Raw genomic sequence first — 13958 nt, 5'->3', positions numbered from 1 at the left:
TAACACATCATAGCTCGAGTCAAATACTTAATATATACGTAACTTTGAAGTTTAAACATGTGTTTTTCTTCTCTGTTTTTTTCTATTCTATTCTGGGCCTAAGTAGCTTCCTTGATAGGCCCACCGCTCTCGTGGAGAAAAAGAAATTCAAAGAGCGTATAAAATACGCCCAGGTTATTTCCACGTTATCCCAGAACCAACCAAAAGCAGCGAACCTCCGTCAAACCAAAAAAGAAAGCACAAACACAAAGCAGCCTTGAGGGAAAAAAAAACACAAAGCAGCCTTGAAACTATTCCGATTTTGTTTGGTTGTTTGAAAAAAAAAAGAGCAAAAAAGATGGTGTTCTACTTCAAAGCCAGACCAGAGGCAGGAGATTACACTATTTTTATGGGTCTTGACAAGCACGAGAACGAGGAGCTTATCAAATATGGTTTCCCTGAAGACATCTGGTACTCTTTCTTCTTCTTCTATTTTTATTTACAGTTTCTTGCTATTTCAATTCAAATTTGCAACCTTTTTCCATCTGGGTCTTTGATTTATTGATTCTTTTGATTTATTTTGGTCGAATGTAATTTAATTAGTTTCTTTTTTAGAAGATCAAGATTCCATCTGGGTTTTGATTCTTTTGCTTTATTTATACAAGGAGGTAGTGTGATGGTTTCTCTATTAAGCCAAAGTCAATGCTTAGAATTCGAAGAGCCCATGTATTTGAATAGGGTAATGAAGGGAAGGGAGTTTGTAATTTCATTATTCGGGTTTTGTTTGAATTGAGAAGGAGTTTTCTTGATTCCTTTGCTGTAGGTTTCACGTGGACAAAATGTCTTCTGCCCATGTTTATTTAAGGCTGCATAAAGGTCAGACCATCGATGGTATAAGTGAAGGTGTACTTGAGGATTGTGTGCAGCTTGTCAAAGCAAATTCGATTCAAGGCAAAGTCCCTGAACCTCCCTTTAATTTTACATGATTCAGGTGTTTGTGTTTTTTATGCCTGGACGGTCTTTAAAGTAGCTTCTCCCTTGTCACTGTGGATTTGCTACTTTATGATTTTTAATAAGAAGCTCAATGTTTGTCTCATGATAGAAAGTTACAGCCATTCCCTTAATAAAGTATTCCCTTTTGTTTTGAACATGGAGGCAAGTTACAACGAGTTAGTTGTTTTAAGCTGTTTCTCTTTCACATTGCAGGCAACAAGGTGAACAACATCGATGTTGTTTACACTCCATGGGCCAATTTGAAGAAAACTGCTTCCATGGATGTTGGCCAAGTCGGCTTCCACAATTCAAAGATGGTGATTTATTTTGTTTTGTAGTTTATGTTCACAACTTGCTAGAACAATAATTATCATGCTCGTGAATGATATATGTTTCTCTGGTTTTGGATATACTCAATCTAGGTTCGAACTGTGAGAGTGGAAAAGCGGATAAATGAGATAGTTAATAGATTGAACAAAACAAAGGTGGAAAGAAAGCCTGATTTGAAAGGTAAGCCTTTGATCTCACCTATCATTTAGTTTAGTACAAAACTATTGAGTGGAAAATGGAAGGCAGGGAAGTTTAAAATTCTCTTCTTAGGTCTTATTTGAAGCACAGAACCCAAAGTACTGAGTGGTTTAGTATTTCCAGTGCCAATGATTTCTGTTCTATTGCTTAGTTGTTGAGTTCTATAAATTCTTCTTGTCTGCCTTGATGATGCTTATAGTTACGTATTACCATGTATCATTGCAGCCGAGAGAGAAGCAGTCAATGCAGCAGAAAGAGCAGAGAGAAAGCTTCATCTGAGAGATAAAGTGAGTTCTATCGAATCCCATGTGGCCAATTTTAAATCATTAAGTCAAGTGGTTTGGAGTTGTAACATTGAGCTATACCTAATGAAAATATATCTATTTGGAATCTCATCTGGGTTTTTTCACTCTAACTTTGAAGACAGGATAGTTTTCTTTCTCCTTGGCCTCCTCCTCCCTTTTCATATCATCCTTTTGTTCTTATTGGATATGATTTAACTGGGAAGTTCAACTGACCTTGTTGCTCCTCTAGTCTCCATAAGATTTGGACTCTTCCTAGGTCCTCAAGCGGCTGTCTTTTAGTGGCAGTAGTTTATCATGGTTGAGATTATTAAGCCTGCATTTGAATTTCGAGATGTGAAATGTCAGTTTGGGCATGCTTAGTTAGTGGTTAAAACATACTGAGTACTCTTCCATTTAATTTCCTTTGGAAAGAACAGATTCCTTTTGCTTTCTTTTTGCAGCACCAGGACAGTTCTCAGATATTTTGATACCCAATTTTTTAGTGATGTGATTGAAATAAAAAAACTCCAATACAGTTTATCTAAACACATTGCTAGAAATACTGCACATGCTTCCAATGATCTCAAACATTGTGGAAACTCTTAAAACCTTCTCCTAGCATCATCACTTGCAACCTGTTACATATTTTTGGCATTAATGTTATGAACACTGTAAGCTTTAAATTGCAAAATATTTAGGTTATATCATCAGTTGCAATGCCTCTAACACTAGTTGCAACCTGTTTTGTTTTTAGGGATTAATGTCATGAACACTAAGTTTTAAATTGCAGATTTTTTGGCTGTATTACCATTTTAAATGTCCCTAGGATTTATATCTTCTCCTAGCATTTAAATGTTGGCAAATGTTCACTGGTTGCTCTTTTAGCTATTTGATTGATCTGGGTATTGTTGAAAGAAGGAGGTGCTCTCACATGGTGAATTTGATGAATGCTAGATGGCAACAGTATGGCCTTTTATATCTGGACTATGTTTCTGTGCAGTTGGTATCTAGAAAACTTGTCATCGAGTTAACCTCTCAGCGTTGAGATCTACTTTGATCTGCCAATTGTCATTTTAAGCAATTTTGGCCATTAAGTTACTTTGTCTTGCAAATTCATGTTCTTTGGTTAGTTGTGTGATACCTGTTCATTTCCTAGTCTGTAGTTTCAAGTACGTTGTGCATCTAAGTGAAGCAACTCCTTGCTTCAAATTTTATTGACATTCCATATGTTGGCTGGTCTCCCGCCTAGAATGTTTCATCTCATTTCTCAGGGTGTGGTTTAAGTTTATTATGTTTAACAATTGCTGGATGTTCTGGAAGTGTGCTCCTCTTTTGATTATTTTGTGCTCATGGAAGGAAGGGAATGCTTGAAACTTTGAAAACTGCTTTCTATCCTAACCCACTGTTGTGGGATAGAATTTTTTCTACTCTTCTTTCAATGTGATGCTTCCCTGGATTATGCAGGAGTTTCTCTGTCTAATGGTTATTTTATCGGTGCCTCTTTCTGGGCTTTCATATTTAAGTTGTCTTCTTTATCTTGTGGGAGGATGGCCAATTCTCTGTTTATTGCTTCTTTTGTTTAATAGTTAAAATATAAGTTCTTCCATGAGATTAAAAACTTAATAATTGCTTTAATCAATGAAGTGGCAACAATGAAAGTATAACCCCTGCTCTTCTGCCATATGAGGAGATATGATGGAGTGCTTCAATTCCGGTTGGAGCCTATCTTGTCCCATTTTATTGTCAATTATAAGGCGCATAAAAATCTCAATTTTGGCTTTGCAGAAACGACGTGAGGAAATGGAAAGGCTTGAAAAGGAGAGACAGGCAGAGATGAGGAGCTACAAGGGTTTGATGGTGGCTGAAAAGATGACATCTAATAAACAAATAGCATCTGAAAACAAGTCCTTGCAGGAGCTGGAAGATGACTTTATGTGAAACAACAGTATCTAAAGGTTCTGCCATACTGCTGCCCCTTAAAGAAGCGGGCTTGTCATTCAGTTTGTAACTTCAAGCATTTTATGAATAAACTTATAAATTTTGGGAAGGGAATGTTTAATGCCGAGCAGAGGGAGGAGAGTGGTGGGTTGAGGTTGATGGATGGGGAATTACCTGTCTGATGTAAGTTGTACTTCGATGATGATGACGAAGACAAACATGGTTGAGACTTAATTGTGGTTAATGTGTGATAGACATCATTTTTCACAGTTAATAGTTTTTAATCTTGCCGTTTAGTCTGTGCAACCAGGTTTATTGAATTTTGTTTCTCTTAGGTCACGCACACATGCATGCATGCTGTTCTGAATATGTGGAATAAGTCTTGATCCTTTGAAGTTTCAGTATTCTGATTTTTAGCATTGCTTATCAAATTTCATGTCAATAAACTCTTCAAAGGATTTCAAGAAATGAACTGCGATTGGTTGTCACAATCTTAATCACCTGATTTGTTGGCAATTTCTTTCTACTGGTAGTTCCCTTCTCATGGTTGATTTGTTGGTTTTCAGGTCATCATCAAGCCTTCAGATTTTTGGTTTTTTTCAGGTCAGCCATTTGCTGACTGATTCACACAGAATGCTCCACGGTCTGATGTGGTGTATTCAGGTCATGGGCATATCCTTTCCGTTTCACAAATTGAAAAGTGGATATTGAATTAGATGGATTCTTTGTGACTTGCTTACCAGTGCATCTTAGAAAACTACTAACTATGAAGTTATGGAAAGTTTGACGAGCAAGAAAACGAGGGTTATCACGCCATATTTTTCAATTGCTAGACATGAGTAATCAATTCTTTTGGAAAATCTGTATGCATAGTTTCCTGTGATCTGGAGGGTTGTTTTATCATCATGAGAGCTGACCATGTCTGCAGAGTTACCAGGTGCATCATGGCTAACCCCATCCGTCCCCGTGAGAACTGAGTCTATCTCGAGATCCATGCAATTAGTGAAATGCAAAGCTTAGTTCATAAATGTTCAATACAGGCAAAAGCAATGAGATTCCTTCTATCTGTACCTTCGGTATTTTCAGAAGGAGAGCGCAGGTAGAAAAGGACACTTCCAGTTGCTGCTGTTTCGACTTCAAATTCAGACACAAGAAAGAAACCGTACACTCTGCAACCTGATCTGGATTTCCCTTGTGACAGGAGATGGAATTTTTGTTAGGGAAAGTACTAGATTGGTAAAATATTTATGTGTTGCAATTGCTTTTTTTTTAAGAAAAAAAACTTAATAATTGAGGTTATAGTGTCGATAAACTAAATAAATTAGTTTTATTTGAGACAGATTAAATAATAATAATAATAATAATAACAAACAGAAAAATATATATAAATAAAACAATTATGATAACATGAGAAGATTTCTTTCTTCCAAAAGCAAGAAAACAATCATCTATCTATTTGTGTTTAATAAATTTATTTATTAAAATTAATTTGTAATAGAAATTAATACGTGCATAAAATTTATTAAATAAAAAAAATATTAATACAAGGCTCTGCATATTAAAAATATCATAAAAAATAAATATTTAATTTATATAAAATATATATAAAAAATTATAGATGAATTATACTACATGCTCAATATAATAAAAAAAAATAACCACTATTTAAAAAGGGCTAAAAAAGCTAAAACAAATCACAGAGAAGGGATATTAATTAAAGTATAAATTTAAAAATTATTTTAAAAAATACATATAACAAAAAGGCATTAATAAAAAATGAAAACTAAAAAGAAAAGAACCAAAATTAAAATTAAAAAAAAAAAAGAAAACAATACAACATCAACTTTGATTGAAGAGTGAATTTGAAAATAAAAAATCACAAGAATAAAGATCAAATTGAAAACGTTAATATATGATAAAAAAAAATTGAACATTTATAATTTTTTTCAATGTGTTTTTTTTACATAAATAAATTACAAACTATTGTGCAAGTAAATGAAAAAAAATGTCATTAATGATAAATAAAAACATAATTGAAAAAATTAAGAGATAAATATAAATTAAGATATTTAATATTGCATCACAGATCATTTACTTGGTTATATTCAATGAATTTGCTTATTTAAATCAATTTGTAATAGAAGTTGACACACATATGAAACTTATTGAATAAAATAAAATGAAAAACAATACTATGCAATATTGCACATACTAAAAATATTATAAAAAATAAATATTTAATCTATATAGAATATATTATTAAAAAAAATATTGATGAATTATACTAACTTCCTAAGAAATTAAACATGTCCGATATAATTAAAAAATAACCACTATTTAAAAAAATGCTAAAAAAGCCACACAAAAAAACCACAAAGAAGGGATATTAACTAAAACATAAATCAAAAAAATTATTTTTCTAAAATAAAAAAGTACTAATTAAAAAAAATCAAAAATCAAAAAACAAAAAAAATGAGGTCAGGTGTTATTGGGCTTAATAAGCCAGGACAAATGCCTAACCCTTCAAGGAAAGGCATGTATAATAGCTTTTATTTTTTTCTTAATTCAATGGGGTGGACGACATGTCATCTACCTCAATTGTAAAAAAAAAAAGACGTCACGTCGTCAGGAACTCTCAAAATCTAACCATTAATTTGGCTGGAAAAACAGGGTTTATAGTTTTTTCACCACAAAACCCATTTTAAACTTATTTTTAACCCAAAACACATAAGATACATCCTAGGAGCCTTGTTAAACCAATTCATAGCCTCCAAAAGCGCAAAAAAAGCCTGAAACTCAGAATTAAACCGAAACTAAAAATCTTTCTAAGTTCATATGTGTTTTTCTAGTCATTTTCAAGGTTAAAAAAACACCTAATTTAAATCTCCTCTTTATCATATGAAACAATTTGACATAAAAATCGACTATTTTGGTGTTCAAATTCATTGTTGACGACAACTTTCTCTCTCCAAGCTGAAATTATAGGAACCAGTCACCTAATAACTAAAAAAAATAGGGAACAAAAATGAATTTTTCAAAACAATTTCAAAGCTATCACTTATGTTACTTGTGTTTTTCACTTCGGTCCTTTTTTTTTCAATTTAATCATTTCTTTAAAAAAAAACATGCAATTGGGTTCAAAACTAGGCTAAAAATAGGCCAATCATGCAAAAAAAAAAAAATTGAGAATCAAAATAAAAATTTTGAAAAAAATATATTATTATAATCCACAGTAAATCGTGAGAAGAAGAACAATTAAAACACTACAATATTTTTCGCTACATGCTTTAATTTTTGTTAATACACATGACATAACACATTCCCGAAATGGATCCTCTTAAATATAAATTAAGAGTATTGGAAAGGTCGATATCCTGTACTGGGAGATTGCAATATGATATTTTGGGCCCCGTTTGTTTTCTGGAAAGTAATTTTCTTTTGGAAATGATTTATTTGAAAAGTGGATTCCTAGGAAGTGAATTATTTTTTGATATTTGGTAGTGTCAGGAAAAATAAGTTGGAAAATACTTTCTAGTATTTGGTCATATCATGGAAAATGAGCTGAAAAATAACTTATTAATAATTTTTTTCAAGTTTATTAAAATAATGATAAACAAATCTTGCAAATTAAAAAGATGAATGAGAATGAAATTGAAAAAAACATCTAATTTCATAAATTATCCAAAATAAAATAAATAACAATCAAAATAATGGAGATCAAATCTAACATATAAAAAAATTGAAAGATGATGAAATTAAAATAATAATAATTACAATTTCATAAATTATTTCAACTAAAATAAGTAACAATAAAAAATAAGGACCAAATTTGATAGATAAAAAATTTCAATTGAAAAAATAATAAGAGAAAAGCAAATAACAATCATAAAAATAAGGACTAAAGTTAATATAAAAATCAAATTAAATCAAATTCTAAGGGGTGAAATTGAGAAAAAAAAAAGATTCAAAACAAAAGATATAGCTATCAAAAGTTTGAGGACCAAATATATTATAATCAACAAATAATATGATATTTCTAATTTTTTCACAATTTCTAGAATTATAAAGCTTTTTTTTATTTTTTTATAAAAGAATTTTAATTATACAAAAGGATTTTAAAAAATAACAATTAAAAAATAAGGATCAAAATCAAAATAAAAAATAAATCTTATATTTTAATTTAAGGGTGAAATTAAAAAAAAAATAGTAAAAAGGCATTTAAAAAAAAAGAATGAGGATCAAACTGACATAAAAAATAAAAATAATGTTGTAATTAAAGAGTGAAATTGAAAAGAATAATAATTTTTATAAAAGGACCAAGAAAAAAAATTATAAATCAAAACAACAAGGACCGAATTGAAAAATATAATACCATTTATTTGAATCAAATGATGAGATTGAAAACTACTAAAACTTTTACAAAAAAGATCAAGGATAAAAATTATAAATCAAAAGAATAAGGACCACATTGGAGAGTATAATATTTGGTAAACTGAGAATGAAGGATGAAATTGAAAACAAAAAAAACTTCTACAAAAAAGCTAAGACAAAAAATCAAAAACCAAAATAATAAGGATTGAAGTTGAAATGCCAACAACTAAGATGACTAAACTGTAATTTTTTTGGAAGGAGAGAGAAGAAAAAAAAAGGCCCATCGACACCAAATTAAACCACCAACAGAAATACACGTCACACCACAAGAAGAGGACATGACAACGCTTTCAATAACACGATGAAAAAGCATTTTTTTTACACCTCGAGGAGCCACACGCGCCACTCAAAGGGAGCGATCACCTCCTATGCGCCCACCTTTTTGTTTTGTTTTTTATTTAGCTAAACATTAAATTGCCCCAAACCTGAATATATAATTATAAAAAAATCATTCTGAAAAGTCAAAAATACCCCTTGACCTCATACTTATTTTTTTAAAATTTAAATTTTTTTTTTTAGTTTCATTGTACATTTAAATTGTTTATTACTTTTTATATTTGTGTAAATATCAAAGTGTTCCCATGCTTCAATTATAATAGAAAAAAACCATAGTGAAAATACAAAAAAGACCTTTTGGCGCAAGATTTAATTTTTTTTCTTCTATTTGAGTTGTTTTATTTTGCAATTAAGATAAAAAAAATATTTTTTTATTTCTATTTTATTTGATAATGATAAATAAATCATGAAAAAAAACCACAACGCTCTTTCAAGCATGTTCTAAGTTTGTTTGAGTGGAGGTGAAAACATCTTTAAACTATTCCAATGAATAGTAAATTATATGTATGGAATTACGTTACTTTCCTAAAGGGTTTTAGTTCATTCTAATATCCCAGGTATTAATTTTACGTTTGTTGCAAGGAAATATTGAATTTCTTATTAGCGAAATTATTAAAAAAATATGATATTTTCAAATATTTATACGCAAGCTTTCTAGGGGGAAAAAACATAGATATCATACCCAGTCCGACTCAACTAGTCAACCCAAGACTAGGGGCCTTGATCAAGATTGTTTTATTCAAAATTCAGGCCTGAAATTGACCCGATAAAACCTGATAAAGATCTATTTTTTTTTAAAATGTGTTTTTTTACCTAGTTAAAGACCTTTTTTTTCTTCATTCTTTTCAGTTGGTTACTAGCCTATACCAAGTTTCACTATATAAATATTAGAAAAATATTTTATTTTTTTAATATGAGATTTGAAACCCATTAATATATATATTTTATGTTCACAAGAAAAAAATTATATTTTTTAAATACGGGATAAGAAAACTTTTTTGGTTTAAATACTTAAACTCAAAAGGATAAGATAATATATTTCTAATGGGAAATAAAAAACATTTTGAAATAATCAGCCTATATCTATATGGATTGTTTTTTAAATTTTTTCAGGTTGACCAGATTCAACCCGTGTGACCCAGGACCCGATCCTTTAACCAGGTCAACCCCCAAGCCAGGTTTGATATGATGAGAAAAAAATGTAATTTCCATTTCGAAGTGAATTTCATATAAATTTTCCTCCTTACACAGAATCCCATTCAAATTTTAGGTTTTTCTTTGTAGCAATGCTAAATCTTTACAAACATTCTTCTCAAAATCATTTTTTTATTATAAAATTACAGAATTTTTTAGAAAAGTAATTTTGGGAATATATATATTTTTTAATAAAAATTAACATCATTCCTTTTTCATGAACTCTCCTCTAATTTGCCCTTTTTATTTTAAGAGCAAAATACTGAAATAGTATATAACATACGCCCGGCTCTACAAAAGCGCACTCTCAAGTTCCAAAAATATCACCAAAACCCTAACAACAAAAACTCTACAAACTTTCTCTCTCTACCTTCATCCTCACCACAATGGCAACTCCTTCTCTGGACGAAGAAACCACTAAGGAAGTCCTTAGACAGGTCACTTTCTCTCCACTATAATTTTCTTAATTTCTTGGAACCATTAAAAGGATCCTTATTTTATTGTTTTTTTTTCCTCTTTATTTTCAGGTTGAATTTTACTTCAGTGACAGCAACATACCTCGTGATAATTTCTTGAGAAACACAATCGAATCTAGTGAAGATGGCTGTATCCTTATTCTCTTCAATACAAATTGTGGGTTTTTGTTAGTTTTGAGTTTAGTTTTGGTTTTTTACTGCTGCTGCTGCTGTTGTTGGTCTTGACTTTAGATAATAGTGGTGAGTTTGGCTTTGATTTGTTCGTTTAAGAAGATGAAAGGTTACTTGAAATTAATGGACGTAAAGCCTGAAGAAATACCTGAACCTACTGTTCAGGCTGTGGCAGAAACGTTGAGAAAATCTACCTCTCTTAAAGTTTCTGAAGATGGTTAGTTGTTTTTTCCTTTCCCAAGTGATTTTATTTTAATGTATGGTTACTTAGAAAGTGGATGATCAAAGAAAGTTTTGAATTTCTGGAATGCTTGTGCTATGTTGGGATATGATTTAAGAACATGTGCGTAATCAGTGTTTGGTCTATTTTATCTTCATGGTGGGTGGTTTGCAGGTAAGAAAGTAGGCAGGATGGCAGCTCTATTGAAGCCGGATGAGGCTATAGAGCAATTAGATGTAAGAACAGTTGCTGTCTCACCGTTAAAATATAATGCGAAGCGGGAAGAGCTGGAGTCGTTTTTTGGTCAACATGCGAAGGTAATGAAAGGGTCCCTGTTTGTTTTGGTTGTTAATGCTCTGCGTTTTCAATTTCAATTTTTGACATGTGAGGAGGGAAATATGGGAAATATTTGGCATATTTTGCTTGGAGTATGAGTGATTATGTTACACTTATTTCAGGTTACAAGTGTGAGGATGCCTCGTCATGTTGGTGACAAAAGGGTATTTTGTGGCACTGCTTTGATCGAGTTCTCATCAGAGGAAGATGCTGAAAAGATATTAAATCAAAGCTTGGTTTTTGAAGGTGCCGAGCTAGAATTAAAACCAAAGTAAGCTAATGCACATAGACAAATACCTAGTAGCTATAACATTTAGGTTTCCTACATATCCTTCACTCTCATTGTAGAAATATAAAATGGACTAAAACTTTCTTGTGATATAAGATACTTGGTGACCTTTATAAGAAAATTGTGGTTATATATCTATTCTTATATAGTCAAAGCATTTTAAACTAAATAGTTGGGGTGACATGAAATATACAATGGTGATATTCTATACTTTTGCAAGTTTCTCTGCTCTCATTTTGGCGGTGAAAGATGAGCTAAAGCGTTAACCTAAATCATACAGAAATCATTATCAAATTTGTATTTGATTTAGATGGAAGTGGCTATGTTTGTGATTTGATCTGTAGAACAGTTAGAGTTCCATGTGATAATTAAAATTGTGGGAACAAACAGGTTGGAAATTATGGTATAACAAGTTTTTTTGGCAATATTTGAAAAGGCACTATAACTTTTGAAATATATAACGTCCTTGGGCCTTTGATCTATCTTTTGCTGCTATATTTTAATCAGTTATACTGTTTGTGCACAGTGTAGAACTTAATAGAAAGAAGCTGCTGCTCCATATTTTATGCTCCTAATATGCTCTCTTTCCAATTCAGGAAGGAATTTGATACAGAAAGAGCACAAGAAGAAGAGGAATTTGAAAATTCCCGTTCCTCAACAGGCCCCCATAACAAGAACAGTTCCAATGAAGAGGGCAAGTAAGTAATCAACAGTTCCCATTTATTCCTATAGGACTGTGGAGTCTTCTACTGTTTGTTAACCTGATTTTCTCACTTTTGTTGATGACAGCTACCCGAAGGGCTTAATTATTGCGTTTGCTTTAAAGAGTAAGCTAGCTGGAGGTTCTGCAGAACAAAATGGTGCACAGGAGCCTGCCAATGGTGATGCAAATGCCTGTGAAGCAGATGGAGGGTCAAGTTCATCAGAGAATACAACCAAAGAAAATGAACAGAAGGTGCCAGAAACTGTCAAGACTGATGATGAAAACAATGTGGATCATGTTGATGGGGACAATGGCTCTGAAAGCACAGTAATAAAAACTGGAGAGGAGAAATCATCTGAAGATTCAAATGAAAAGGAGGAAGGGAAGGAAAAACCTAACCCAGCTGCTTCCAAGGATGACAAGAATGTTGTTCTGCGTGAAGATCTGAAGGCTGTCTTTGAAAGATTTGGCACTGTGAAGGTTCTATGATTCTCACCCCCTCTGTGTGTGTGTGTGTATGTTATGCTAAGATTATTTAGAAGTTTGACACTGTTTTCATTGATCTCTCATGGATATCTCGCACGCCTTCTCTTTCCATTTTCAATCATGCGGTGCTGTCTAGTCTTTTGTTCTTTATCTGTTATACTGACTCCTTTTCATATGCATATCACTTTGGTAGTATGTTGATTTCAAGATGGGAGATGAATCAGGATACCTTCGATTTGAAGAAGCAGAAGCAGCTCAGAAAGCTCGAGCAGCTGCAGTACTGGCTAAAGAAGAGGGTCTGGTTGTGAAGAATTTCATTGCCACTTTAGAACCTGTGACTGGTGAGCACCAAAACTGACTTTTAGGAGAGTGTTGTCTGGAATTGTTATTTTAAGATGAGCGCTTTTGATACTTCTGTTACAAAGGTTTCAGTATGGATTCCTTTTAAGAAATCTGTTTGTCTGTGATAGATGCTAGCTAGCTTGCATGAAACTGTTTCCCATGCTAGGTTCACAGTTGCTTTTGGTGTTTGACATCCAAGAATGTTAAAATGTATTAATTGTTGTTGAAAAATAGAAGGATCTAGGATCTCGGAAATATGGATCAATCAAACACTAATGTTTTTCTTTGTATGTGATTCTTGAGACGAAGAATGCTTATTTTTTAGCTATGTTCTGGTCTTTTCTTCCAAGGCTGATTAGTCCAGTAGCTAATGTTTCTGTTGGATTTGGAATTCTAGTATTGATAACAAGATTACATAAGCAGAACTTGTTGCATATACATTTTTATTTGTTGACCAATTTTATTTACTGTCATTAAATGTGGAAAGATAATTTTCATGGGTCCCTGGTTACAATTTGATTTGGGTTCTTTATTTTCAGTGGCCTTGATGTGTTTTTTCGACTAGAATCCTGTCATAAAATTGTATTTTCCTTGTTAATTGATGGATTATTTTGTTTTAATCACGCATTATTTTAAGTGGCACTGAGAGAGCCGGTACTGTTATTTTTAATCTCAGGTGAGGCAGAAAAGGAATACTGGAACCAACTCCGTGGACAAAAAGAAAGGCGATTTGAAAATAAGGGCAACCGAGGAAGGTCAGTATTCACTTCCACGTCATTTGGATGATAAAGCACTTGATAAAAATGGTTCTTCCTTCCAAAACCAGGGGTGGTTGATGAGTGGGGGGATATGGTTATTCTCTTCAATGGTTATAATGTTGGTTCATTTATGCTAAATATTTCTGCCATTATAAATTTTATTTATGTTTTTCAGGGGTGGGAAACACTACAGGGGTGGTGGCAAACATCCCCGCTCTAGAGAAAACAATTATGGGAGACCAAATAAAGCTCAGAAAGTTGGAGCATCATGAGAGCTAACCATGCCCTATAATTGGTTTTGTGACAATTTTGTATGACACCTTAATAGTACGAATGTGATACAATCACAATGGATCTTGATCTCCCTGGCATCTTTTTTGTCTTGATAAGCTACAAAAATGTGTTTCTATTTGTATTTTTTGTTGACTCTTAATTTATTCTATAGTTGGAAATGACCCTCGAAATGAATTAAGAGTTTGATGGGTGATCTCAAA

General features: G+C 32.3%; 2 protein-coding genes across 3 annotated transcripts; both read left to right on the top strand.

Moving 5' to 3' along the window:
* The first annotated feature begins 171 nt into the window (after window positions 1–171).
* Window positions 172–5021, top strand: LOC7495711 (uncharacterized). 2 transcript variants are annotated; one of them, XR_002982690.2, is made up of 7 exons: window positions 172–450; window positions 803–930; window positions 1186–1289; window positions 1395–1482; window positions 1726–1787; window positions 3570–3905; window positions 4289–5021. XR_002982690.2 is itself a non-coding variant. In XM_024604743.2 (6 exons), the coding sequence occupies exons 1-6, from the start codon at window positions 338–340 to the stop codon at window positions 3720–3722; spliced, it is 648 nt and encodes a 215-aa protein (XP_024460511.1). In that variant the 5' UTR covers window positions 172–337; the 3' UTR covers window positions 3723–4018. The 2 variants fall into 2 exon arrangements, 1 of the variants encoding a protein (XP_024460511.1); XM_024604743.2 differs by lacking the exon at window positions 4289–5021 and having other exon boundaries at window positions 3570–4018.
* Window positions 5022–9951: 4930 nt separating this feature from the next.
* On the top strand, window positions 9952–13958 carry LOC7495710 (la protein 1). The gene is made up of 10 exons (XM_002309522.4): window positions 9952–10120; window positions 10211–10289; window positions 10398–10547; window positions 10725–10867; window positions 11009–11157; window positions 11772–11873; window positions 11965–12358; window positions 12558–12705; window positions 13383–13461; window positions 13640–13958. The coding sequence occupies exons 1-10, from the start codon at window positions 10070–10072 to the stop codon at window positions 13734–13736; spliced, it is 1392 nt and encodes a 463-aa protein (XP_002309558.3). The 5' UTR covers window positions 9952–10069; the 3' UTR covers window positions 13737–13958.

The sequence above is a fragment of the Populus trichocarpa genome, chromosome 6, assembly GCF_000002775.5.
Source record: "Populus trichocarpa isolate Nisqually-1 chromosome 6, P.trichocarpa_v4.1, whole genome shotgun sequence".
In the NCBI taxonomy this organism is placed as follows: Eukaryota; Viridiplantae; Streptophyta; class Magnoliopsida; order Malpighiales; family Salicaceae; genus Populus; species Populus trichocarpa.
This window is presented reverse-complemented; position numbering and strand designations above follow the sequence as displayed.